The sequence below is a fragment of the Pediculus humanus genome, genomic scaffold (assembly GCF_000006295.1).
Source record: "Pediculus humanus corporis 1103172108322 genomic scaffold, whole genome shotgun sequence".
Classification (NCBI taxonomy): domain Eukaryota; kingdom Metazoa; phylum Arthropoda; class Insecta; order Psocodea; family Pediculidae; genus Pediculus; species Pediculus humanus.
Window position 1 is genome coordinate 90,691 of NW_002987891.1, and position 27,822 is coordinate 118,512.

A 27,822-nucleotide genomic window follows, 5' to 3' on the forward strand; every position below is an offset into this window, starting at 1 on the left:
TTCCATTTATGTAAAAATACAAAAAAAAAAAAAAAGAAAAAGTATTTCCTTATTTATATATACAAAAAAAAAAATTGTCTACACTTATATTATTATTATTATTATTACTATTATTATTATTATTATTATTATCGTTTCGGCCATTTTGATTTTTTTTTTAACACGAACGTTACAGATTTTGTTTAATTATTAAAATCTTTTAAAAAAAAAAAAAATTTATCGAGATTTTACATAAATAATAATAATTTTCTCCTTAACGTGTATGCACGTGTGTGCGTGCGTGCGTGCGTATCATTAATAATAATAATAATAATAATAATAAATGATATAAAATAAAATTATTACGTCATAATATACATTAATATATTGATAAAATATCTGACCAAATGAAAAAAACAATTTTTTTTTTTAAATTTAAAAATTTATTACACACGATTTAAAAGCGTAATCATTATTATTATTATTATTATTATTATTATTATTATTATTATTATTATTATTATTATTATTATTATCATTATCATTTAATGCCTTCGTATGAAATGCCTAGGTTTTTTTCTCACATCCGAATTTAAATTTTCATTCGACATATCAATGGATTGCTGTCGTCTGAACGTTTTATGAAATGGAGAAAATTGAGATGATGAATTGAAATTAATTTTTCCCGCGTTTAAAGATTCGTTAATCAGGTACGATGGTACAGAATTCCTTCTGACTTCTTCAGATTTTACTGAAAACGAAAAAATCAATTAATAATAATAATAATTATGATGATGATGATGATAAACGTATAGACCTAATTAAATTTTTTTTTCATTCGTTTTTTTGTTTGTTTTGATCCATAAAAAATTTAAATTTCTAATTAATTTATCAAGCAATTAATTATCTAAATCTAATTAATTATTAATTAATTACTAACTACAATTAAAAAAAAAAAACTACAACAAACAAAAAATTAGTAAAAGATATTAGAAGGTAATAAAGTTTTCTTATCGTTTCCGCTTTTCTTAAGAAAAATTCCGTTTTACTTCTGCTTTTTTTTTTAAATAAGTGATGATAATAATGATATTACATACGAATCGTTTTTGTTTTTATAGCTTTTCGGAAGAGATTTTTCACTTCTCTTACCTTCAGATATCATATTGGGATAATCTCTATCTAATGAACTCTGATGTAACAAAGTCTTGGTGGTTACCTTCGACGACGATGGTATATCGAATGATGCTTGCCTCTGTAAATGTGAACCTTGAACCTGAGATTCTCTACGTATGTGTCGGTTTAATGTAAAATCCGCAAGTGATCCACAATCTTTATCATTTGTTTTATTATTATCATCCCTTATTTTATCATCGTTTTTTTTTATTTTATCTTTAAAAACTTCCCAAAAAGCTCCCAATGCGGATATTAATAAAATACCGACTAATATCGTAACTACCACCGATGATTTTCCCTTTTCTTTATTAGTTAATTTTTCCATATTCGGTATTGGAGTTGACGTCATCGATGTATATTCTTCGACGGTATTTAATTTTGTTTCGTTGTTTTCTGTATCATTCGATTCCATTTTTTTTCCCATGTTTTCCATCTCATTTTTCATTTTTATTTCTTTCCAAAAATTTTTCCATACGTCATAACGAATCCAAGGTACGTACCAATGAATTAATGTCTTATTATGACACGTTGTTTTTTCATATGGGATTTTATGGGGTTGTTTTGAAAACAAACAAATTAAACTAAAATTTAAATTCATATCCGGATCGTATACGTGACTTGTCGTTGCCTTTATGTTTGTCGTTGTTATATTTTCATCGTAACCGAAAATAAATTTACTCGTGAAATTAATCAATCCGAAAAGTGTTATCAATATTGATAAAACACCAAAAACGTGGATTAATATGTTAGATTTTAACATGTCCTCCTCCTTTTAATACTAATAATAATAATATTACAATTACATAATCATAAGAAAAAAATCTCTGAAATTTTAATAAAATTATTATTTTTTTTTTTTAACAAACAGGATTGACTCGTGATATATACATAATTTTTTATGAAATAAGTTAATAAATAGACCGTATCTCGTTTAAAAGGGTGAAAGGAAACATTGATTGCATAATTTTAAGATAGCATCTTGTAAAAAAAAAAAAAAATTCTATAAATCCCGGGGGGGCTGCCTGACTTTTTTCAAATAAACCACAAACAACCAATAAAAAAATTAAATTATTATTATTATTATTATTAATATTAAAAGAAGTCAAGAAGGGGGGGGGGGATATTTTATTATAACACTAACAAGCACATATGTTATTTCCAAGTATCGAAACTTATTTATGTATTTTAATAAATAAAATTAATAAAAATAATTATTGTAACCTCCCCAATTAATATTTTCCCATCTGCTCCTCCCCTTTTTTTTTTTAATAACATTAAACGAGTATTTTTAAATTTACAACAAATTTAGTTATTAATCCGATACCTACTTTTTAAATTTTGTAACTTTATAAATAAAAGTGAGAAAAAACATAAAATTTACCCTTAAACGTTTATGGGACACGATTTCCTTCACACACACACTCTTTCTTTCTCTCACTCACTCTCTCTCTCTCTCTTTCAAATCAATAATAAAAATAAATAAATAAAATTTTAACATTATTCACACTTTAATTAAACTAAATATTTTTGTAATAATTAAAATAATTTTTTCACCCTTAAAAAATAATTTTACCCTAAAAATTCTCTTTTTTTTTTTTTTGTTACGATCTCACTTGTTATGGTTTCTGTAGTTGGTTGATATATGAATTGTGCGCGTGCTCGAATATTCACCCCACGATATAAAAAAAGTCTTTATTGAAAATTCTCCCCCCCTCTCTACCTCTCTTTCTCTCTCTTTCTCGCGGGGCGAGTGAGAATTTCGAGAAAGCTGTGCGTTAGAATTTCAAAAAAGGGTTGAAATCAATAATCAATTAATTAATGCCTCGATTCGAATTTTATTTATTTATTGTTTTCCTTTCGTCTTACTTGTATAAATTTATTTTTAATTTCCTCCCTCCCCTCCCCCTAACACAACCTAAAAAAAAAAAAAAAATTAAAATTCCTCCTCATCATCATCATCATCATCATCATCATCATCACGCCTTTTAAAATTTAAATGGACGGCGGCAAAAAGTCGTACAAAAAATCTAAACATGTTTTTCAAGGCGTTTTTAAATACAAAAAATACGTTTTCTCTCTCTCTTTTTTTTTTTTCATTTACGTTAAAAACCTTCGTTTTTTTCTCAAATCATCATCATCATCATCATCATCATCATCATTATTATTATTAGTATAAAAACCTATGTAAATTTCAAATAAAAATTCAAAAAAATTAAATTTTTTTACGCGAAACGTTCATCATCCATCATTTATTTAAATTAACATAAGTTATAGAATATTTTATATTAGTTACGAATGTAGCGAGTGTGTGCGTGCGCGTGCGCGTAAACATAAAATAAAATAATTATTACGTATAACTAATTTTTTATTTTATAACCAATGAGACTAAAATCACGATTTATTTTTTTTTTTTATAAAAAAATTTATCCAATTCATCATCAAACGTTTCGTCATTCTTAGGTAAACAAAACAAAACAAAACACATCCGGAGGGAAATGCATGGCGATTAAATATAAAAAAAAAATAGTCGATGTCATGGATTGGGTGGGTCAATACACCGAGAGAAAGAGAGAGAGAGAGAGAGAGAGCACGAACTCGGTGAAACGTTACGAAATATATACATAAAACAAATTCTGTGTAAATACATAAAATAAATAAATAAATAAATAAATAAATATACTCGATTGACTACCGAACCTAGTTTTTATATATATACCTTCGGGAATTTTTTTTATAATTCAGTAACCAAACAACCAACCAACCAACAATCGACATCTTACAATAATTTTTCACGTACGTAATAATAATAATAATAATAAAAGAGCTGAAGGGTTATCAAAAAAGTAGTTTAACAGCCTCACGTTATCAATTATATATATAAATAATTTACTGCCCTAAAGTTACCCCATGTAATTAAAAAATATGATGTAAAATCCTTTCCAATTTTTTTAAAAAAATAAAAATTATTAATAATAATAATAATAATAATTAATTAAACTTTTCATTTATGTCACGTTGTAATAATAATAATAATAATAAATATTTAAAACTTTTTAAATACTTGTTTTATATATTAAAATACTTATTAAATTAAATATTGGATTTTTTTTTATTTTTGTTAAATTTAATTATTTAAAAACTTGTTGCATTAAATGCCACGACTAATATTATTATTATTTATTATTATTATTATTATTTTAAATAAATAAATACGGTTACATCGTAAAAATTATAGAAATGTTTATTAAAAGAAAAGAAAAAAAAATTATTATTTATCATCAATCGACGAATAAAAAAAAAATTTTTTTTCTTATCACTGCTATCATCATTATCATTATCATCATTATCATCGTCGTCACCGTCATCGTCATCGTCACCGTCACCGTCCTCATCATTATTATTAATTGAAAGGTAAAAAAATTTAAAAAAAAAAAAAAAAAAACACATTCGCATAATGTTTTATCATCATCATCATCACCACCACCACCGTTTGTAAAAATAATGATAATAATAAAAAAATAAATAGTATTATTATTATTATTATTATTGGGTCTTTTCAATAATTTTTTTTTTAATTTCATTTAATTTAATCATTTATTAAAAAAAAGAAATAATAATAATAAATAAACGTAATTAAAAAAAAACACGTTTGACACGAAAAACGTAAAAGTAAAATTTTCCTTTTCTCTCTCCCCCTCCTTTCCTCTTCCTTTCCCCCTCTCTCTGTCCCCCCCCCCCCGATCTCTTATATACACGAAAAAAATCTTATTTTATTTAATGACGTCATTAATTATTTAAAAAAATTTTTTTTAGTGTATAAGAAAATCATCTTCATAGATTTCGGTTTCGAATCAGTTCCATTGCATTGCATTCGAACAAAACGCATAATAATAATAATAATAATGATAATGATAATAATAATAAAGTCGTTAAAAGTAAAAGTCTGCGCTTAAAAAAAAAAAAAAAAAATATGTATAACATTATTATTATTATTATTATTATTTCAATGACGTTAATTTTTTTTATTTTATTTTATTTTAACTTGAATTTCTATATAAGGTCAAATACAAATAAATTATTATTATTATTATTATCATCATCATTATTTATTTATTTATTTTTTTTTTATACTCGTGTTTTAATGACTTGTTAACTTTAAATAAAAAAAAAAATATATATTTATATATTTATTTATTAAAATTATTTTAATTTAATTTAATTTTCTTCATGTTTTCATCATCATTATTATTACTATTATGGCGGCTACGATGACGACGACGGTTACGTAATTTTTTTTTTTTTTACCCTTTTTTTTTTTATTTTTCTCCCCGCAAAACTTCCTCATTTACGTCAGGTATATACAAATTATTATTATTATTTGTTTCTTTCATTTGGAGAACAATAGAATTGACATTGAATTGGAAAACACTTCGATGACGTGGCAGCAGTGGTAGTAGTAGAGGTAGAGGTGGCAACATTGTTTCGGCGAGAGGGAAAACCGAAACCATTCGTGTTATCGATGGTTAGAAAATGTATTTGATAAAAGAAAAGAAAACAGGTATATGTATATATATTTTAAGTTAATGGTTTTTTTTTTTTTTTATTCTTTGTATGTAAAGGACGTCGTCCATTGTTCAATTCCCAACAATCCCTTTCACGGTTTGCTCCCGGGTAGTAGAGAATCTTTTATGTTTTGACCTCTTAGACGACTCTGGTATACTAGCGTGATTGCGCTCTTTGAACTTTTGTGCTTGTCATTCAATCGCGGATTCAACATTCAGCCTTTTAAACTAATCTTTCCATCTCGTTTTCAACGTAACCAATAAATCAAAATAATAATAATAATAATATAATCGATGATGATAATAATAACAATTCCGATCGCTCTCAACCCCCAAAAAAAAAAAAAAAAATTAAATTTTTATTTTGCGCAATTATAAATGATCCCTTTAAAAATTTTTTTTTGCGAATTATTATTATTATTATTAATATCAAAAACAAGACAATCGTTAAATCCGCGTCACATACACACACACACACAGTGTGAATCTAATCATATTAATTGTAGTCTTTATGCTTCTTAGTTATTTCATCGCAAGTTTTAATTCTTTCAAAACTTAACGCCCATTTTTTCTCATGTTTTTGTCAACACACGCACACACGCACGCACGCACACGCACACCCAATGTTTAGCTTATTACACACGTTTGAAAAAGAAAAAAAAATTAACATCAAAATGACATTTTATCATATAAATCTGAACAAAATAAAACTACTGCTACTCGGTTTTCTTTTAAATTTTTTTATCACACTTTCTCGTTTCGTCCATCATCATCATCATCATCATCATCTATCGATCTTTTGGTTCTTTGAAATTTGTAACGTGTAATTACGCGCGAATTTTTTTTTTTTTAAATCCGCAACCAATTTATAATAATAATAATAATAATAATTCGGACCGTGATATTATTATTCATTTAAATTAATTAATAGTTTTCTTATAAATCTATTAAAGTATGTTGGAAAGTTTAATTTTAACACGTAACTACCACCACCACCACCACCACCACCATCACCATCACCACCAATCATCAGGTACCTGAATAAAATTTAATAATAAAATTATAATGTCTGAACGAAACGAATGTTTCTTCGAGTTTCTTTTTTTAATTATGTTACAAAATGGCATCTTGTTAATCATTGCAAATAATAATAATAATAATAATAATAATAATAATAATATTTTTAATTACCAAAACTTGAAATCAATTTTGCACTTACCTTTTTTTTTTACGAAAAACTTGAACTTTGTAAATTTATTCAGTCTTCTTTCACGTTTTCGAAATGAATTAAAAGGTGATCCTGATCCTGATGATGACGGTGGTGGTGGTGACGGTGGTGACGGTTCGGTTAACGTAATTTCGTAATAAAAAAAAAATTTATGGTCCTTTTAAAAAAAAATTATCCAGTTTTTAAAAAAAAAGAATAATGGCGGCCGTTTTCGATCGTGTCTTGCTCAAACCGATCCTAAAAGAGAAAAAGAAAATTATTATTATTAACAAATTCGGTAGCTTTTTTTTTTTTTTTTTTTAATAAAATTTTTATTTTATTTTAATGTCAAATAAATAAATAAATAAATAAATAAATTATTCATGGCTGCCAATAAAAAAAAAAAAAATTTTTTTTCGAAAACATTGTGTGGTGTTTTTAATAATAATTCAAAAGTTATTGTTTTTATTATCATTATCATGGCGTCATTAATTATTTCGTCATTTTCATGTTGGTAACATTTATCAAAGGGTAGTAGAAATGATGAAGAAGAAGAAGAAGAACAACACCGACAGGTACCACCACCACCACTAGCTACTCACTCCTGCTAAAAAGAGTTTTTAATTGAATCTCATATTTTTTTACTCAGGTTCAAAACAATTCAGTTAAGAACAGGTTTGGTTAACCATCCGAATAATAATAATAATAATAAGGTTTAAATCATTCGAAGTAAACCGCGGCAATTAATTATCATTTTGCAAAACTTGTAATGCCGTCAATGAGGGGGCATCATTATCAAATCCTTTTGACTATAAAAAATTTTGGGGCCCAATCAAAAATCCTAGAGAAGGGGAAATGGGGAGGGGGTAGGGGGTAGGAAGAGGATGAGTTAATATTGTTACAGTTTACCTTACCTTCTGTTATGAGTCTGCATTTTCTTTCTTTCTTCTTTTGATTGACCGAATCTTCGTGACCTCTGAAGAACGACGTTCGTTTCTTTCACACGGTTAAAAAAAAAAAAAATTGATCTAAAATGATTCAAAATATATAATATATATAATTACCCGACAATGAAAAAGCACAAGTTGAAGGTCGAATGTGACATACTATATTTTTTTATTATGTTTACCTTACGTTAAATATTATTTACGTGGGAGTAGAAAATCAAAAAAAAAATTCTAAAACTCTTTTTTAATAAAATTATTATTAATGATATAAAATAACTTTTCCCTTCTTCCTCCACCTCCCTACACTCTCCTTCCGTCCTTATTATTGTCATCATCATTATTATTTTTACCTCAATTAATTCTACCTGTCAGCCTCTGTATTTTTTTTTTTTAAAACACAAACACAATCTTACAACAACAACAAACTTTTTTTTTTCCATTCATTTTTTGCGCTTAACCCTTTTTTTTTCAAAAGTCACGCACCATCAACAACCAAAATTTTCTTCTTTTTTGGTCCAAAATGAATTTTTGGAATTTCTTTTCCATTTTGTTATCAGTACCTACTACGTCATTCACTGATAAGGAAAATTATTTGGAAAATTATACGATCAACAAAGCGATATAATAATTAAGTGAAAACTTTACGTACAATTATTATTATTATTTGAAAGTGTCATTAGATTGATTGATTTGTCACGACATGGGATGAATTTTCGGGATTTAAAATGGCGACCGATGGGGGAAGGAAGGAGGGGAGAATGTGTCAGGCGGTACAATTTGCAATCGTCACAAATACCGATCACGCATGGCATTCGACCAAGAATAATAAAAAAATAATGATAATAATAATAATAATCGTGCCGTGTCTGAGTTATAAAAAAAAAAAAAAAAAAAAAATGAAAGAAGTAAAATTTAACCTTTCTTGTTTTTAGCAGTAGACAGATTGATTGTTTGCGGCCATAATTTTGCGGTTAGGAAAATTGCAGAGTCATTACGATACATCGATTGAGGTTTCGATCGATCGAGTTTTATTTACTGTATCAATAAACATAAAAGGATACCAAAATATTTTTATAATGACCACCGCCACCACCACCACTACCACCGCCATCTTCCTTTTACCCGTTCTTTTCATGGTCCAGGCTTTAGTACGACAAACAAACGAATCAAATTTTTTTTTCTCGAACGAGCAGAAGAAGAAAAAGAAGAAGATGAAGAGGAAGAAGGTTGGCATCACACCAACAGGCTCACACCTTGATCAATACCTGATTTGTCAAAGACTTTTCACAATCTATCATAAGAATTTAGAATATCTTGGGGGTCGCGTTACAAACTCGATCATTACCATTTTTGGCATTTTCGAAAGTTTTCTTTAAAAAATCCGCCTCCTCATTAAATTCTATTAAAACGGTTAATAAATTCTATAATAATAATAATAATAATAATTTATTGATTAATTTCGTTCGCCTCCCCCCCCCCCTTTAATATTAATAATAATAATAATTTTTTTTTTTTTACGTGGATTTAATTACGTCTTTACTTTAAATTTCATATAATGAAAAAAAAAAAAACAATATGGCGTCGATTTTGTTTGTTTTAAATTTCGCGAACGTATAAAAAAAAATAACGGTTGACTTTTTGACCCGACAAAAAAAAAATAATAATAATAATAACCGTTTAAAAAAAAAAAAAACCCATATAATAAATTTGGCAAAATTTTCATTGAATGTTTTTTTTTGCGTTTTTTTTTTTTGACAAAATTTGGCACGAAAACGTTTTTAAAAAATTAAGATGACCCCCCAGGGGAAGGGGAAAGAGGAAAGGGGAAGGGGAATAGGTGGGGAGGGGTCAAGAGAGTGAGAGGAAATTTTGTATCTTTAGGTCATCAAAGAAATATAAATATTCTGAGGTGTTTGACTCTCTGGATGAAATCCAAATTTTTTTTTTCTTTTTTTTCGATCTTTTCAACATTGATTCAACAACAAACAAACAAACAAACAAACAAACAAACATGGAATGGACAATCATCGATGTTCCTTTCGTTAATAATAATAATATTAATGGATAATTTTAAATATTTACTCCATCGATAATAATTTGATTTTAAATTCTCCTCTGATTTTCCGAAAATCCATGATTATTTATAAAAGGTTGGAAATCGAATCACGGATCGATAGATCGATCGATCGATCTATCGATCTATCGATCTGTGTTTACATCTTTATATAACGTCACAAAAACATGTTGATCACCTTCATATCCTCTTCAATGACACATTATTTTAATATATATAATAAAACAAACGATATAAGTTGGAAATTTTTTGTTTGACACACGTTCGAAATCAAAAGGTCAAAGGTTACGTTTGTGTTTTTTTGTTGTTTTTTTTTTTTTTTAAATGTTCGCCAACGACAACAACAACAACCGAATATAAATGTAACTGGTCAGGGCAAACCGTAATTAAAGTGACACTAAAATAAATTTTTCATTATTGTGAAATTTTCTTTTTTTTTTTTTTTTTTTAATTTGCCAACGAAAAAAAACCGACATAATAATAATAATAATAATAACATATTTCGATTTAAAAAAAAAACAAAACAACATCCATTCAATAATAATGATAATAATGATAAAAGAAAGTAGTTTTTTTTTTTTTTTTTAATATGGAAAAAGGTTTCCGAGGTCGAATACCGACCGTTCTTAGGGGCAATGTTCACGGCTCAGCGGGCAGGAGATATTATGAAGTCGTCGTTTCTTTTGATACCTGGTACCTACTGGTGCGTTTAATTTTCCTGAGAAATAATCAAGTCAACAAACAAACAAACAAACACACACCCGTTTAAACCTTACCTCGTTTTATTTTATTCTTCCCCGTTTTTTTTTCCTACATACCTTCTTTCGATTTGTCATCAAATCAAATCCATGATTTCCATGATTTTCTAGAACAAAAAAAAACAATTTTTCATTTTAATAATAATAATAATAATAATAATAATAATACTAATAAAGAAGAAAAAACCTGACAAAGAAAGTAAAAAAAAAAAAAAAGAAAGGAGAAAAATAAATGTTTTATCAAAATGATAAATTGTCATCGGACCTATTTGTTGTTTTTGTTTTTGTTGATCTTGTTTGTGTTTGTTGTTGTTGTTGTTGTTACCTTTCATTCATTTCTTTTTTTCTCTCTTCTTTCCTGTCCTTTATGATTTTGCTAAATAATTCCAGTTTTTTGAAAAAAAAAAGAAAATTTTTTTGCTTTCCACATCGTGTTTTTGTTAACAGTTCACGCGCACTCACTCGCGGGTGAAAGGAGAAATTTAAAAACATTCTAGAAATTTTTTCTTTTATTATTATTATTTCCTAGAGAGCAAAATCGTAACTAAATTATAAATTATATACAAAAAATTTTTTTTTTCTCCCGCCATTACAAATAATAATAAAAAAAAAATTTTAATCGGTAAATATAAAATTTGAGTGTGAAAAATTTATTAATCGTTTAACTATAATTTATTATTATTATTATTATTATAACTTCTTCACGCGTCAAGCGATGTGCCGTCGTTGTTTTTTTTTTTTTTTTGCGAGAATTTTCTCGAACAAAACCATCGTTTCAAATCTTCACACGATCTTTTTAAAAAAAAAAAATTATTCTAATCGTTCTCTCGGTAAAAAAAAAATTTTTAAGCCGAACCGCACGGTGGCATTTTTTTATTTATCATCATCATCATCATCATCATTATTATTATTATTATATAAGACGGGTTCCAGGAAAAAGATGGCGCTGCCAGTAGCAAAAACATTTTAAAAGGTTATCGCGATACGAATGTTTCTTTTTTTTTTTTTTCTTTTTCCGAATGCACCATCATCATCATCACCACCATCACCATCACCATCGCCATCATCATCATCATTATCGTTCAATGATGATTTTTTTTTTAGCGGTAAACATTTTCAAAATTATAATTATTCGATGATGACGTTTAAGTTAATCATTTCTCTCTCTCTCTCTCTCTCTCTATCGCTTTCGTAAAGATGTTAGTTAAAAAAAAAAATTTTTTTTTTCCTTTTTGGTTCGCAGAAGAAGAAGAAGAACCGTACGGTCACAAACCGAGTGACCATCATCATCATCATCATCATTGCAATCATCATCATCGTAATTATTATCATTATCATCATCGATCGCTAAAAATCAACAAAGGTGTGTTCGTTTGAAAACAATATAATGAGAAGGGTAAAACGTGATGAACGGGTTCTTCTCTCAAATGTATAATAAAAGTGGGTATTCGGTAGTTAGGATAAATCTATCTCTCTCTCTCTCTCTCTCTCTTTCTCTCTCTTCTTTTACAACGAGAAGAAGAAGAACTACAAACCGTTTTAGAATGGCATTTTACCCGAGAGTTTATTACCGAGGATGATTCGTCAAAAAATCCGGAGTAAAGTACACATGACCTCTGTTTTGGTTCATCAAGTTCAGTTTCCCGCCTAATTTCCCCTTTAAAACCAAGAATATTTTTTTTTTTATTGTTAAACGTTCTACCAACAAAAGAGAGAGAGAGATAGAAATACTTTAACGGCTTTTTTTTTTTTTTTTTACATCAACCATCCTAATTTTAATTATTGTTTTTCCTTCTGCTAATTAACTTAGTTTTTTTTTTTTTTGTTGCAAAATAAGAGAGTGACATTAGGACTAAGGTGATGTGGATAAGTTTAAACACTCACCTTGAAAACTGTCAAGTCAGGTGATTAAAACTTTCCCTCCCTCCCCTCCTCTCCCCCCAAAGAAAAAAACAAACAAACAACAACACACATCATTCAACGAAGGTGGTAGCCATATTTTTTTTTCTTTTTGTTGTCTTGTAGTAAATTAACATTATTAATATTTTTTTTTTTAAACAAAACTGTTTGAATAATAATAATAATAATAATAATACTTTTTTTAACCAATCATTCAAATGTTGCCAACACAAATTTTTTTATGGTTAATATTAAAAAAAAAAAAAAAAGTGCATAACTGATATTATTAAGGGCGTAACCAATTTTCCGTTTTTTCCATCCATCCATCCATTCTATATATAAAAGATAATTAAAAATCCAGATATGATCAGGCCAAGGATTCCCTAAAATGTCATTAACGTTCTTTTTTTTTTCACCGAGAGGTCAAAAGGAAGTCGTACAAAGAAACAAAAAAGCGGTTTGCGAAGAAATTAAAAAAGTTTACGAAGGTCACCAGCCATGATCGTTTACTTAACGCTCACCTAAGTTAATCCGAAAGTAATTAGCTGGTGGAACATAATTAGTAAAAATGTTTTTTTTTCTTTTTTTTTTTTTTTGCTCGCATTATTCTTTGTCGAAAAAAAATTAAATACTTCCTCACCACTGGGCATTTATGTGTGTGTGTGCGTGTGCGTGAGTGTCCGTGTGTGCGTGAGTGCGTTTAATTAAATTTCAAATTTTCTTTCTTTTTTTTTATACATCCTTGATTGTTTTAATAGAAGTGAAAAGAAAAAAAAATTGCAAATCGGAGGGAAATAATCTAAAAAAAAAAAATTAATATTTACTTAAAACTGGAAAAATCCCCCTCCCCTTCCTCCGTCACCCCGCACCCTACCCCCCTCGAAAAAAAAAAAAAACTAAAAAGGGCGTCGACTATTTAAAAAAATGACTTCCAGGTTTGATTTCTGGTTATTCTTCTTAAGTACGGATACCCAAAACACCGCCCTCTTTGATAGATACAACATTCTTCGAGAGGGGAAGGGAGGTGGGGGGAAAAAGGTACCTGCATATTTGGTACTAGAGTAACTTCTGCTTTTTTTTTTGTTTTAATTATTCAAAAAACATTTCGAAAGGTCAGATTACCTAAAAAAAAAAAAAAAAATCTCACACAACCGTCGTGTTGTTGCTTTTTCCCCTCCCCTCTCCTCCTTCTCCCCGCCATTTTGATTTCCCCCCTCCTTTTTCACACTATACCACGACAATAAAAGTAAAAATTTTCATTCACTTCCGTTTCCCGCCAATCATTCTCAATGTAAAATTTAATAATATAAGACATTCGATTAAATTCATTTTCCCTCCTCCGGAAACAATTCAATTGATGACGTAACAAATTTTAACTACTGTCACGTGACAACTAGTTACACTTCATAACGAAAGCCGTTGATTTTTTAAACAAAAAAAACCGACGACATCTTTGATAAAAAATAAAATAAAATAAAAATTTTATTTTTATTATTGTTAAAAATTCGTCTTTATCTATTATCATCGTAATCATCATTCGTACGAGATATTATCCTAAACCTTATTCCGTCCCTGATTATAAAAAAAGGTAAATTTCAACCGTGACGTCTGATTATATGTGTGTGTGTGTGTGTGTGTGTGTGACGTGGTAAAGATCACGAGATCATAAGGTCAAAGGTCCGACAAACTTTTTTTTTTTCGGTTCAAACGAACGACGTCAAGGACTTTGATTTTTTTCGAGAATCGATCGATTCTCGTCCAAAAAAAAAAAAAAAAAACGACAGACGTTTAATTTTTTTTTTTTTTTTATCAATATTGGCACCACTGAATTTTTTTTATCATTAATCCCCTGTTATTATATATTTTATTACAAGTCGTGGAATTAAAAAATTTTCTTTTTTTTTTTTATCATTTTCACAAATACAATTTAATATTTTATATTTAAATGACCGTTAAAAAAAAAACTTATTATTATTATCATCATCATCATCATCATCATCATTATTATTATTATTATCATTATTATTATCATTATCATTACGTTTTCTTTTTTTTTTCTTTTTTTTTTTTTATTACGTCGATTGTATATCAATCAACTTTTTTCTTTTTTTTTTTTTATTTCTTTATAATATATAATACCTTAATTCTTAGGTACGTTTGTTTGTTACTGAACGATGATGATGATAATGATGATGATGATGATCGTGATGATGATAATAATAATAACATTTAACAAGTCGACTTATTAAAAAACAAACTCTTATATATTTTTCGCTTTATTTTTTTTTTATTACCCAATCCTTCTTTCTTTTACCCTAATAATCATTATTATCATTATCATTATTATTATTTTTAATAAAAAAAATTTTAATTTTTTAAATAACCTGAATTATTAATTATTATTTATTTATTTATTTTTTTTTTTAAATAAAACTTAAAAAGTCGTAAAAAAAAAAAATACGAATCAGGTTTTTTATTCTACGTTTACTTACACACACGTTCGATACGAAATTTTTTCAAAATGGCGGCATCGGACGACGGTTATTTTTGAATTTTATTTTATTATAAAGTAATTTATTTAAATCATATATATATATATATAAATTTAAAAAATTTTTTTTATCGTTACTTCCGCCATTTTTAATTTTAAAAAAAATTGGGGAGAAGAACGCGAAAAGTTTTCCGCACAAATCGAATCCGTTTTTAAAATAATAATAATAATAATTTTGATGATGATAATGATGATGATGATGATGATGATGATGATGAATGTTAAGAACCGTAAAATTTAAACGTTCACCTAAAAATTTACTCAACAAACAAAATAAAAAATTTTAAAAAGGAAAATGAAGAAAAAAATTTTTTTTTTTTTTTTTTGCTTTGGCGGTTTTTAAAGTCGGTCAATTTAAAAATTTTTTAATTAACGCGATGATGATGATAATGATGATGATTCGTCCGCGAATTTTCCTTCCTTTTAATATATATTAAAACGAACAAACAAACAAACAAACAAACGAAACGACGTAACAAAAAAAAAACAATAAATTAACTTATAATAATAAAGACGACGATGGATCGTTACGTAGAAATTATAAAATCTGACATTTAAATTTCTAATTGTTTTTTTTCGGTGATGACCTTTGAACTTTAAATAAATTATTTAAATTTATTGTTTTTAATATATATATATATATATATATATATATATATATATATATATATATATATATATATATTTATTTATTTTTTGCGTTTGTTTGTAAAAATAAATAATACAAACGTTTAATTTTGTAATAAAAATAACGACGACGACGACGACGACTGACGGGGTTAAAATATCGAAAACTTTACCCTTGACAGGAAACAATTTGACCTTTGACCTTAAAAAAAAAATTTGTGCTGGTCACATTTGATTCGTTTTGATCTTTGACCCGGCCCAATATATCCTGGTATTACAAAAAAAAAAAAAAAAAAAAACGAAAAGTCAAAAGAGTTTCGTCAATCGTATTTGAAAAGGAACCCATTCATTTTGTGATTTTATAATATCGACAGACGAACGATAAATCGATCGATTGATCGATTGATCGACAAACACGAAAAACAAACAAAATTATTAATAATAATAATAAATTTACATATTAAATTTCGTATAGGTACGTAAATTTTTTTTTTTTTTTTTACACGGTTTGTGTCGTTGATTTTAACGGTTAAAAAAAAATTTTGTTGTTGTTTGTTCTGTGTTTGTTGTTTGTTATGCATTCGCTCACGATTACCCTACTTAATTACGTTAAAGTTTATTATCTTTTTTTTTTTTTTTTTAAACAAACGACGATTCGCATTTGCCGTTTGTTCGAATACAACTTTTTTTTTTTCTCGCGCGCGGTGACGTATTTTGAAATTTTTTTCAAAGTGATAATAATGATAATAAAGTGACGGGAGTTAATCGTCGTGAAATTTTTAAAAGTAAACTTCTCATTAATTGTTTAATAATAATAATAATAATAATAATAATAATAATAATATTTACTAATCAAAACGAAATAAAAAAAAAAAAAAAGAAAAATTAGCAACTGGAAAGCGAGTTCGATGATTGGTTAAAAAATTTCATAACCTTTTTCACCTTTAAAACAAGGAATTTATTAACCAGATGACCCTTTCACTCAAATCTTTTATTTTATTGTCTTGTATTTCTAAAACCACGTTTTCCCTTTTCAATCGTTTATTCATTTTTTTTTTTTTTTTTTTTTACGGTCGGATTTATAAAATTTAATTTATTTTAATGATTTCATTCGGAGGGAAATTCGCACATTTTAATAAATTTTTTTTTTTTTTTTTACGCCTTTCATTCTCTTACATCCTTATTACGGCCCTGAGATTATATTTCCTTTTAATATTTAACCGCAGGTATGTTGGATGACCATATGAAAATTCTCATTTTGCGGTGTCCGTTTTTTTTTTTTTTGTTATCCCACGACCAATTAACTTTTCTCGATCGATTTATTTTTTTCTAATGCCACGACAAAAACGAAAACGATCGATCGATCGATCTATGATTTCCCTTAGAAAATTTCCCCGTTTGTTGTTACTAAGAGAAGTAATTTGGAAAAAGTGATCACGTGACTGTTGGTGGTAGTGGTGGTGCAGGTGGTGATGGTTATGGTGGTGGTGCTCACAATCGGTAAGTGATAATAATAATAATAATTTCATTTAAATACATGCCAGTTTAAAAAATAATAATCGAATTCAATTTAATAACAATAAAAGGAATGACCTTTTAACCATAGCACATACATATCCCCTTTGACCTTTGACATTAATAACCTTTTCATATCAAATTTCCATAATTTTTTATTTTTAATTACAAATTAAATTTTTTTTTTTAAATTTTAATTTTAATTTTAACCGAATTCCGGATCCCATCATCATCATCATCCTCATCAACCAAAAAAAAAAAAAATGGCGTCGATGATAGTTTTAATTAATAATAATAATAATAATAATAATAATAATAATAATAATAATATTACCTTGACTCCATTTAATTTCTTTTTTTTCATCATTATTTCCTTTCACCTTGACGTAATTAATAATTTTAACGCATCGGAAAATTTTTCTTTTTTTTCTCCCTTTCACCCCTTACAAAAAAAAAAAAATTTGACTGGAACGCACACGCACGCGCACACACACACAACAGAAATTTATGGAGACACGTTCTGGATGGTTATATATAATAACCAACCTGTACATTATTATTAAATTGCTGGATAATTATTTATCCAGTCACAGTATTTTGGACAGTAGCGGAGGCTTCCCTTTTTACCTTATCATTTTATTTTTTTAATTTATATAAATAATTTGATTGATAACACGTAATCGAATGTTAATTTATAAAAATAAAAAGGTAATAATAATAATAATAGTAATACATATATTTTTGTTGTTGTTGCGGCGATGATTAATAAACGTAATTAGATATATATTTACAATGAAATTAAAAGCCAAAGTTCACGGTTTATTATTATTATTATTATTATTATTATTATTATTATTATTATTATTATTATTATTATTATTATTATTATTATTATTATTATTATTATTTTAATAATTAACTTTTTTTTTTTTTAAATCTCACAATTTATTCCCGGGGATTTTATTATATACAAACAAACAAACAAACGAACAAACGAGAGAAAACCGTTAAGAACATAAACGATTGTCGAGATTTCTTTAACGCGTCCGGTAAAAAAAATCGCATGGAAAGATCTAGAAGGAAATATGGTGAAAAAAATCACACGTAAAAAAAGTAACGCCGCGTAGGTACGAAAAAAAAAAAACCTGCGATAAGAATAATAATAATGATAATGATGATGATAATTTTCTCGGTTGTTTGCGATATGAGAAGGCGGTGAAATTTTTTTTTTCTTATGTCGCGTTGTGTCCGTATGCGTATGCGTGTGCGTGTGCGTGTCATTCGATATCCCTAAATTATTGATTAACGTTATTATTATTATTATTATTATTTTGTTTTTAACCTTGAAAGAGCAAAGTTGACTGGAGAATTTATTACCTTCGGGCAGTTTTTTTATATTTTTTGTGTGTGTGTGTACCCATGTAACAAGGTTATTTACCAAACAAAGGAATAAAATACGATGACGAAAAAAAAAAAAACAAATCGAATCAAATTCCTAATTAATTACGAACGACGCCATCTTGTTTTCAGTTACACAAAAAAATTTATTATTATTATTATTATTATTATTATTATTATTATTATGTTGACCTTTGATGATGATGATGATTTTTTTTTTTCGTTTTGTGAGTGAGTAAGTAAGTACGAGTACGTCACATAGAAAAATGTTTAAAATGTAATGAAATTATTCGTTTCAGGTTTAAGGTATATTATTTAATAGAAAGATGAGTGAGTGTGTGACTTTTGAACTTTAACCTTTTAAAGGTTAACCATTAGCATCAAGTTTTCTCTCTCTCTCTCTTTTTCTCTTTTTTTCTTTTATTGTCACGTTTTTATTTTCATTCATCGATTTAAGTGCTAATGGCTTTCAGACGATTCGTTAACGTGTACGAAAATAATAATAATAATAATGATGATGATGATGATGATAATAAGAAACGTCTTGTTGCGCAAACGGCTTTTTATTAATAAAAAAATTTTTTTTTTCGTCGTCGTTGTCATTTTTTTTTTTTTGTGATTATTTGGCAATATCAAAACTTGGCATTAAATAAAAAATTTTGACGGTTTCTAAAACCACGTCAAAATAATTTTTATTATCGAAAAATTGATCGATTGCGTGTGCGTGCGTGTGCGTGTGCGTGCGTGTGCGTGTTATTAAAAAAAAAATAAATCGTAAACCATATTAACACCGCGATTGTTTTTTATTAATAAAATTTATATAAATACGACGTGTCAAAAGACGATCGCCATTTTGATTAATGTTTTTTATTGTATTACATAAATAAAAATTTACATTTTAACATTTATATATATATATATTTATTCGCATTAATGACTTTATTTTTATTTTATTTTATTTTGCATCAGGACATGTTTTTTTTTTTTTTTTATTATGTTATGTTAACAACTTTATAATTTAAAAAAAAAAAATGACCTCAAAAAAAAAGTTTTCTGCTTATTTTTTTAAATAATAATAATAATAATTCTTATAATAAAAAAAAAAAATTTTATTTTTAAATTCCAATGGATAGAAAATGGTAAGGGGAGGGAGGGAAAAAAAACAACAACAACAAACCTTCGCCACTGATTCCAATTATTATTGTATATAAAAAAAAGTCAAAGGTTATTTAACCTTTGACATTTTTTTTTTTAATGTTAAAAAGTCAAAAGTCGAATTGTGCGCCCGAACCCAAGACCTTTCGACTACTTTTTAAAAAAAAGGTCAATTTTTTTTTTTTTTTTTCATTCTTTCCTAGAAAAAAGATTAAAAAGATTTTTTGTTTGTTTTGGCGTTTGATAAGACAGAAAAAAAACTTTGCGACCTTTTAACGATACAACAAACAACAAACGAACAACAAAACGTGAGCGAGTTGGAAAAATTTAATTGAAATTCAAACGCCCTCCTACTTTTTTTTTTTTTGTTTTATATAAATTTCCAGAAAATTATCAAAAAAAAAATTTTTTTTTTCTTCTGCATTCTGGATCTCCTTGGATTTCGGGTCAAAGGTTACATAACCTTTTATTTCATCTCGATACCTATTATCGATAAACGGGTGTATGTTGTTTTATCACTAATATTTACCTTGCTCTAATTTTTTTTTCTTTTTCCTTCTCTTACGTCACGCTTCTCAAATTTTTTTTTTAATTAAATATTTTTTTAAATCGCGTGCGTGTGAGTTTTTACGCCGCGTAAATAAGTAAAAAAAATAAAAACTTTTCCCTAATAAAAATGACAGTCTAATTACACGTCAAAAATTCCTTACTCATTTTTACTTTTGATTCCTTTTTAACTATCTACGGCCACTTTTAGCGCAAAAAAAACCTTTTGGCATTCGTAAAAAATGAATTAAACGATTCGAATATTAAAAAGTACCGAAAATAATAATAATAATAATAATAATAATAATAATAATAATAATAATAATAATAATAATAATAATAATAATAATAATAATAATAATAATAATAATAATAATAATAAAATATTCCAGTTTTTTTTTAATAAAAATAATTATAACAAAAAAAGAAACAACAACAACAAAAAATAGGTAATTGCTTAACTTCCGGCAGTATAAGATAAAAAAGGAAATAATTTATCACGTTATTTTAAATTTACGTAAAAAAAAAATAGCAGAAGAAAAAAAAAAAAGAAGTGGAAGCAGAAAAAAAAAACAACAACAACAACACAAATTAGCGTAGTTAACTTCCCATAACTCACGTTTTTTCTATGTTCATAAGCCCGTATCAAAACTCCCCCAACAATTTTCCTTTTTCTTTTTTTTTCCACGTGAATTTTATTATTATTATTTGTCACAATTAATATTAATAATAATAATAATAATAATAAAACATATTAATTACGAATATCATTCACGTAATAAACGATAATAATAATGAGGGGGATTTAAAAAAAAAAAAATTTTTTTATTATTTCGTTCGGTAATTAATTTTTAATTTAAACGTTATTATTATTATTATTATCGTTAAGCTTAAATGTGATTAAGTAAAAGAGGATACCCACACACACGCACACGCACACCAAAGAAAATTATTTTTTTTATTTGCTCTCCCGAAGGACATTTTTACAATAAATTTTCAAAAATCAATTTACAAAAAAAAAAAAAAATGAAAAGGTCAAATAATAATGAAATTTGTGGCATTTCGGATTAACAAAAAAAAAAAAAAGAAGTTGTTATCACGAAGGACATTTAAATAACTGGAAAAAAAAATACTGGAGGATAAAAATTATGGAGGGATGAAAAACAAAAACAAAAATGGCGGCAATACTTTTTTTATCTTAAACGAATCGAAAATACGATTCCGCGTTATGATGAACGAAAAAAAAAAAAAAAAACAACAAATTAAATGACGACACGATAAACCCCCCCTCATTATCATTATTATCATCATTCAATTTTATTTATTTATTAATAATAATAATAATAATAATAATAACGATTTTATTAAAATTAATTAATTAATTTGTGTGGTTAAAATGTGGCGAGAGGTTCACGTTTTTGAAAGTTTTTCTTTTTTCCCCTCCTCCCTCTTCCCTTATTTTGTAATTATTATCATTATTATTATTATTATTATTACGAATTTCGTAACCGAATTTTTTTTATATTTTTTTTTGACGGGTAGTACCTGAATTAGTGACTAGTTTAAATTGCTTTTATTTACGTTGCGAAAACATTATATATTTATGATTACGCACTTACGCACTCACGCACACCGATAAATCGATAATAATAATAATAATTTTTTGTCCAGATTTAAAATAATAGAAAACGACGACACTACTACTACTGGAAAGAGAGAGAGACATTTTTCCGATTTGGAAAGTAAAAAAAAAATTACGATTAAAAATTAATTGATAACGCAAAAAAAAAAGAAAAGAAACAAACGAGTTTTTTTTTTTTTTTAAATATGTAAATAAAATAAATAAAAACTGGTCGGTTGTTGTTGTTGTTGTTTGTGTCGTGTGGCAAAGTTTGACAGAACCCTTTGGCAAATAGAAAGGGGTCATATATAGCTTGTTAATCTACAATCACGACAATGTAGCTTAATTACTCTCTTTCCCTTCCCCCTCTCTCTATCTCTTTTCCCCTCTCTTTTCCCCCTTCCCTCTCTATCTCCCTCTCCCGCCTCTCTCTCTCTCTCTTTTTTGCCTCGTAATCAAAAATTTATTTATTTATTTATTTTAAAATTATTCAAAATCATTCGATGAACGTTTAACGATTATTATTATTATTACAACTCTTAAGTGAATAAAAAAAAAATTTTTTATTAAAAAAAATAACAACAACGACAACAACAACAACAACAACAAACGGGAATGCAATAAAATATAAATTGAGCTGGAATTTTTTTTTTTTTTTTTTTTTTGGATAAGACGAATGAGAATAAATCAGTGACATTTTATTATTATTATTATTATTATTATTATTATTATTATTATTATTTAAAAAAACAAAAATGTCGGATGCAAGTCGACGTAATAAATTTTAAATTATCTAAAACGATGAGTGTGACGTATTTATTTTATTATTATTATTATTATCATCATCATCGGTGCGTTGGAAAATTTCAGTTGAATAACCTTTCGTAAAAAAAAAAAAAAAAAAAAATATTTTTTCACATTGACGAAGCCAATTTTTAAACACCTAATTATCATCATCATCATCATCATCATCATCATTATCATCATCATCATTATTATTATTATTATTATTATTATTTCATTTTTTTACTCAACCCGAAATGGTTTGGGAAAGAATTTAAATCAAACAGAAATTCGAAATTTTTAAAAATAATTTCCCTCAGTTAACAGCTTCCTCATTTTACTCTCTCTCTCTCTCTCCCTTCCCCCCCCCTTTCCCACCCCTCCTGAAGTTATTATTATCATTATCATCGCTACTACTATTACTACCCGTGGACTATTACACAAAAAAACAAACAAAAAAATTTTTTATTTAGCTTGAAAGCAATCAACTTTCACTCCATGCACAAGTTTTCCACTAATACCAAAATAATAATAATAATTTTTCATTCGGAAACTTTTAAAAAAAATAATAATGATAATAATCATTAAACAAACAAACAAACAAAAATTGTTCGGGTCGAATTTTGGTCAAGTTAATAATAATATTTTCACAATTAAAATTTAACATGTCACAAAATTTATAAAGGTTACATAAAGAGGTGAATTTTGTTTGTTTGTAAAAATCTGGCGAGACAACCAACAACCGAGCAACCGACCGACCGACCGAACAACAATCAAGTTTTTTATATTAAATTCATGTTTTTTTTATACGGGATCAAAGACGGTTCGTTCCACGTTTATATTATTGGCATGACCGACTCGTGTAAACTTTTGACGTTTTTAAAAAAATCTTTCATCAGTTATCAAACCTCATGTTTCTCTCTCTCTCTCTCTCTCTCTCTCTCTCTCTCTCTCATACTCGTTTCTTTTTCTTTTTATTGCTATTTAAAATATCCTCTACGAGTTTGCACGCGCACTCACGCACTCACGCACACACACACACAAACAAACGCCATTAAATAAATACTTTTAAAACTTTATTAATAATAATAATTTATTTTCGCCATTTCGACGACACAAACGACAAACGATATTAAAACAAAACAAAAAAAAAAAAAAAAAAAAAAAAAGCTAATTTTAATAAATAATAATGATAATGATGATGATGATGATGATCATCATCATTTTATTATCATTATTATTATCATTATTATTATTTTAAATCAAAATATTTATTAACAGGTTTTTTTTTTTTTTTCAAAGTGAAATTATTATTATTATTAATTAATTACGAATAATTTTATGTATCATACAAACGAATGTTAATAACATTATCATTATCATTATCATATTATTAATGCTTTAAAATAAATAAATTATTACCCTAATAAAAAAAAAACCTTTTATTTATTTATTTTTATTTAGTCGTAAGTAAAAAATGTCTGACCTTTTGACATTTAAAAAAAAAAAAAATTAGTCACTTAAACCACTTTAATAACTTTTTTTTTTTTCGACCTTAACTTTTTGGCGACTTGCAATTGTTTTTATGAGGGGGGAGGGAGGACCCCCTCACGAAATTTTTTTTTAATATTATTAATTTTTAATCCGCCATTTTAATCGATTAAACAATCGATCAATCGATCGATCGATTACGTTTGTTGTCGTTATGGAATCAAAACAATTTTTTTTTTTAATAACGATCTTATTTATTTATTTATTTGTTAATAAAAATAAAAATCGTAACCCGACGATTACTTTTTTTAAAATGTCAAAGGTCAAATTTATTCTTTTTTCCTCTCAACCGTCATTTTTCATAAGTTTTGATAAAAAAAAAAAAATCGATCATCTCCTTTTTCTCCTTCTTCTCTTTATTTTTACCGCGCGTTTTGTTTCCTATCATCATCATCATCATCATCATCATCATCATCATCATCATTATCAATAATAATAATAATAATAATAATATATTTATTCCGAGTAGGTCGAGGTCAATCAACCGAAAATTTCGACCGGTCGGTCTTGTTGTCATTTAATAATAAAAAAATTAATCGAAAATTTTTCAGGTTTAAAGGTTAACCGGAGAAGAACTCGAGTCGCCATTTTGTTTTCTTTTTTTTTTTTTTTGGAGAAAATGTCTCGTATATAATAAACTTGTGTCATATTAAAAATAATAATATCAGGTTGACACGTGGGTTCACGTGGATGAAGGAAGAAGAAAGGAAGGAAAGGGGTTTCCCCTCGATTTTTAAGAAAAAAATTCAATTACATTCAACTTTCTCCAGTTTTCCATCATTATCATTATTATTATTATTATTATTATTATTATTATTTTGTTTTTCATTATTATTATTATTATTATTATTTTCAAACGTGTATAAAACGAGACAAAAGTTTTTAAAATAGATTTTTTATTATTAATATTAAAAAAAAAAAAGAAAAAAAAAATCACCGTGGTAAATTGATGATAAAAAATGTGCGTGCGTGTGCGTGTGTGAAATTTTAATAATTACCATTTATGGTAAATAAAAGTAGGTTAATGCCATTTTTTTTTTTTTTCAAGTTGATGACGGATCACCAAATCGAAATGTCGCGAATCGAAAAAAAAATCGATTTATCGATTTAAACGGATGTGTCGCGCAATCTGGTTTTTTTTTATTAAATGACCGGATCCATTTTGGAACATTATTTGAGAAATCCTGAGAAATTTAAAAAAAAAAAAAAAAAAAAAAATGGCATGTTTATTATTATTAGTATAGTCATCGAACCAAATCGTCACGTGACCGTCACTTTTTTTTAAAAAAATTTATGACGATAAAAAATGACCACCGAAAACTTTTTTTTAATCCTCGAAGGATTCCATATTTAATTTTAATAATGACCTTTTAGGTCGTATCCAAAAAGTTTAAATCGATCAATTTCGATGAGTAACACGAAACATTTGGCCACATTCGAACCTGTTTTTTCTTTCCGTTATTATCGACCAATAGAATCAAACATTTAAAATAATAATAATAATAATAATAATGTTGTTGTTGTTGTTTTTGGAATTTGTCAAAGAATTTTAATGCGAATCTCATCGGAGTAAATATGGCGGACGTATAAATTTTTTTTTATCGAATAAAACGAGGTATAATAATAATAATAATGATGATGATAATTTCGGTGGGGATGGGGCGGGGCGGGGAAGTGGGAGAGGGGGAAAACAAACGGAAATGGAAAAAAAATTTTTTTTTAAATTTAATTATTCGTGGTGGTAGTCTTTTAAACTTGAGGGCAACATAAATGTTTTGTGTTGTAGAAAAAATTTTCGACTAAAACAAGGAAAGAGAGGTTGATGATAATGATGATGATGATGATAATAATAAGTATTAAACATAAATAACAATGAATAAATCTTCCGCTCTTAATTAATTAAAAAGATTTATTAATTACCTCGAGGTAGATTTTTTTTTATTTAGGAAAAATAAAAAATGAAAGAATAAAAAAAAAAAATCAGGTATTTTGTGTTTAAAACCTACCTGGCTCTCATTACGAAAAGACAAGATAATAAAAGCCCGTGAACCTATATAATTTTATATATTAAAAAAAAAAATATGAAGAAAGTACATAAAAAAAAAAAGTTTTAAGAACCTGATTTTATCTCAAAAAAAAAAAATAATTCGAGATTTTTTATTAAAAAAAAAAGGTTGGAAAATTTTTTTTTTTTTCGGTATCCAGGCTCGAATTCCTCTCTCTCTCTCTCTCTCTCTTTTCTCCTACCGTGTTTACGTTTTTATCGACGTGTGTCATGTCAAAGGTTATCACGTGAAAGGTTTAAACACGCGACACGCGAATCGAAAAATTATTTTAACTGAGTTTTTAATGTTTTTTGTTAATAAACCTTCGTTTAATGATACAAAGTACCTGAATTTATTTTTTTTTGTGTGTGTGTAAATAATTCCAAATTACCTTGAACCAAAAAAAAAAAAAACATTTGACCTTTGACCCCCTCCACACACACACTCACTCACTCACATAAAAAAAAAAAAAATTCACAAGGAAGAAAAATTTTTCTCAAACAAACAATTAAATTCTTTTGCAATTATTTATACATCATCATCATCATCATCATCATCATCATCATCATCATCATTATCATCGTTCAATATCATTCGAAAAACTACGCAAGGTCGATAAATTTTCCTTTTTTTTCGATAATAATAATTAAATTATTTAAACAGAATCAGATCGTTGGGGTCAAATTAATTTAAAACCTTAGTTAAACTTTATTATCATTATTATTATTAGTATTATTATTATTATTAACCTTAAATATTCCCTCGTTTTCCTTGACATCATCATCATCATCATCATCATGGAAAATTATATCACAAATTTTACCAACAATAACAATAGTAATAATTTTCCAACAAGGATTCGTTTTTTTTCCTAAACAAACGAACAATAATAATAATAATGAAATCGCGTTACGAAAACGCACTACGCACGCGTACACGCACGTGTAATCTCATTCCCGATGATGTTTAAACGTCATTTTATAAGTAACAAGTTCAATATCTATCTATAAGGTCAACTTGTTGAGATTTTTTCCGCCCACACTCCTCCCCGCGTGTGCTTGCGTGCGTGTGCGTGCGTGCGTGCGTGCGTTTATCACGCCTCGTTCGACTTATCATTTTGCTCTGATTAATAAAAAAAAAAAATTTTTTTTTTTTTTTTTTTACCTTCCAGTACGACCTCAAGGTCGACGAGAGTTCTTGAATTCTTATTATTATTATTTATTTAAATTATATTTTTTTTTTTTACGGGAGGAAAGATTAAAAAGCAAAGATTATACATACACTCTAAAAACATTTCGTGGGGAGGTAGGGGAGGGAGGGGAAAGAGAAGAAGAAGAAGAGCGGAATAAAAAATAAAAATAGGAGGATGAGGAGGAGGAGATGAAAAATGGGATTATTATCATCATCGTAAATGTTTTCTCCGGTGGGTCA

The 27,822-nt window shown here is 27.0% G+C and overlaps 1 protein-coding gene across 1 annotated transcript; it reads right to left on the bottom strand.

The window, feature by feature from the left end:
* Window positions 1-524: 524 nt before the first annotated feature.
* Window positions 525-1,912, bottom strand: Phum_PHUM614300 (uncharacterized protein; the record flags this gene model as incomplete). The annotated part of the gene is made up of 3 exons (XM_002433071.1): window positions 525-730; window positions 1,129-1,308; window positions 1,417-1,912. The coding sequence occupies 3 exons, from the start codon at window positions 1,910-1,912 to the stop codon at window positions 525-527; spliced, it is 882 nt and encodes a 293-aa protein (XP_002433116.1).
* Window positions 1,913-27,822: the final 25,910 nt, after the last annotated feature.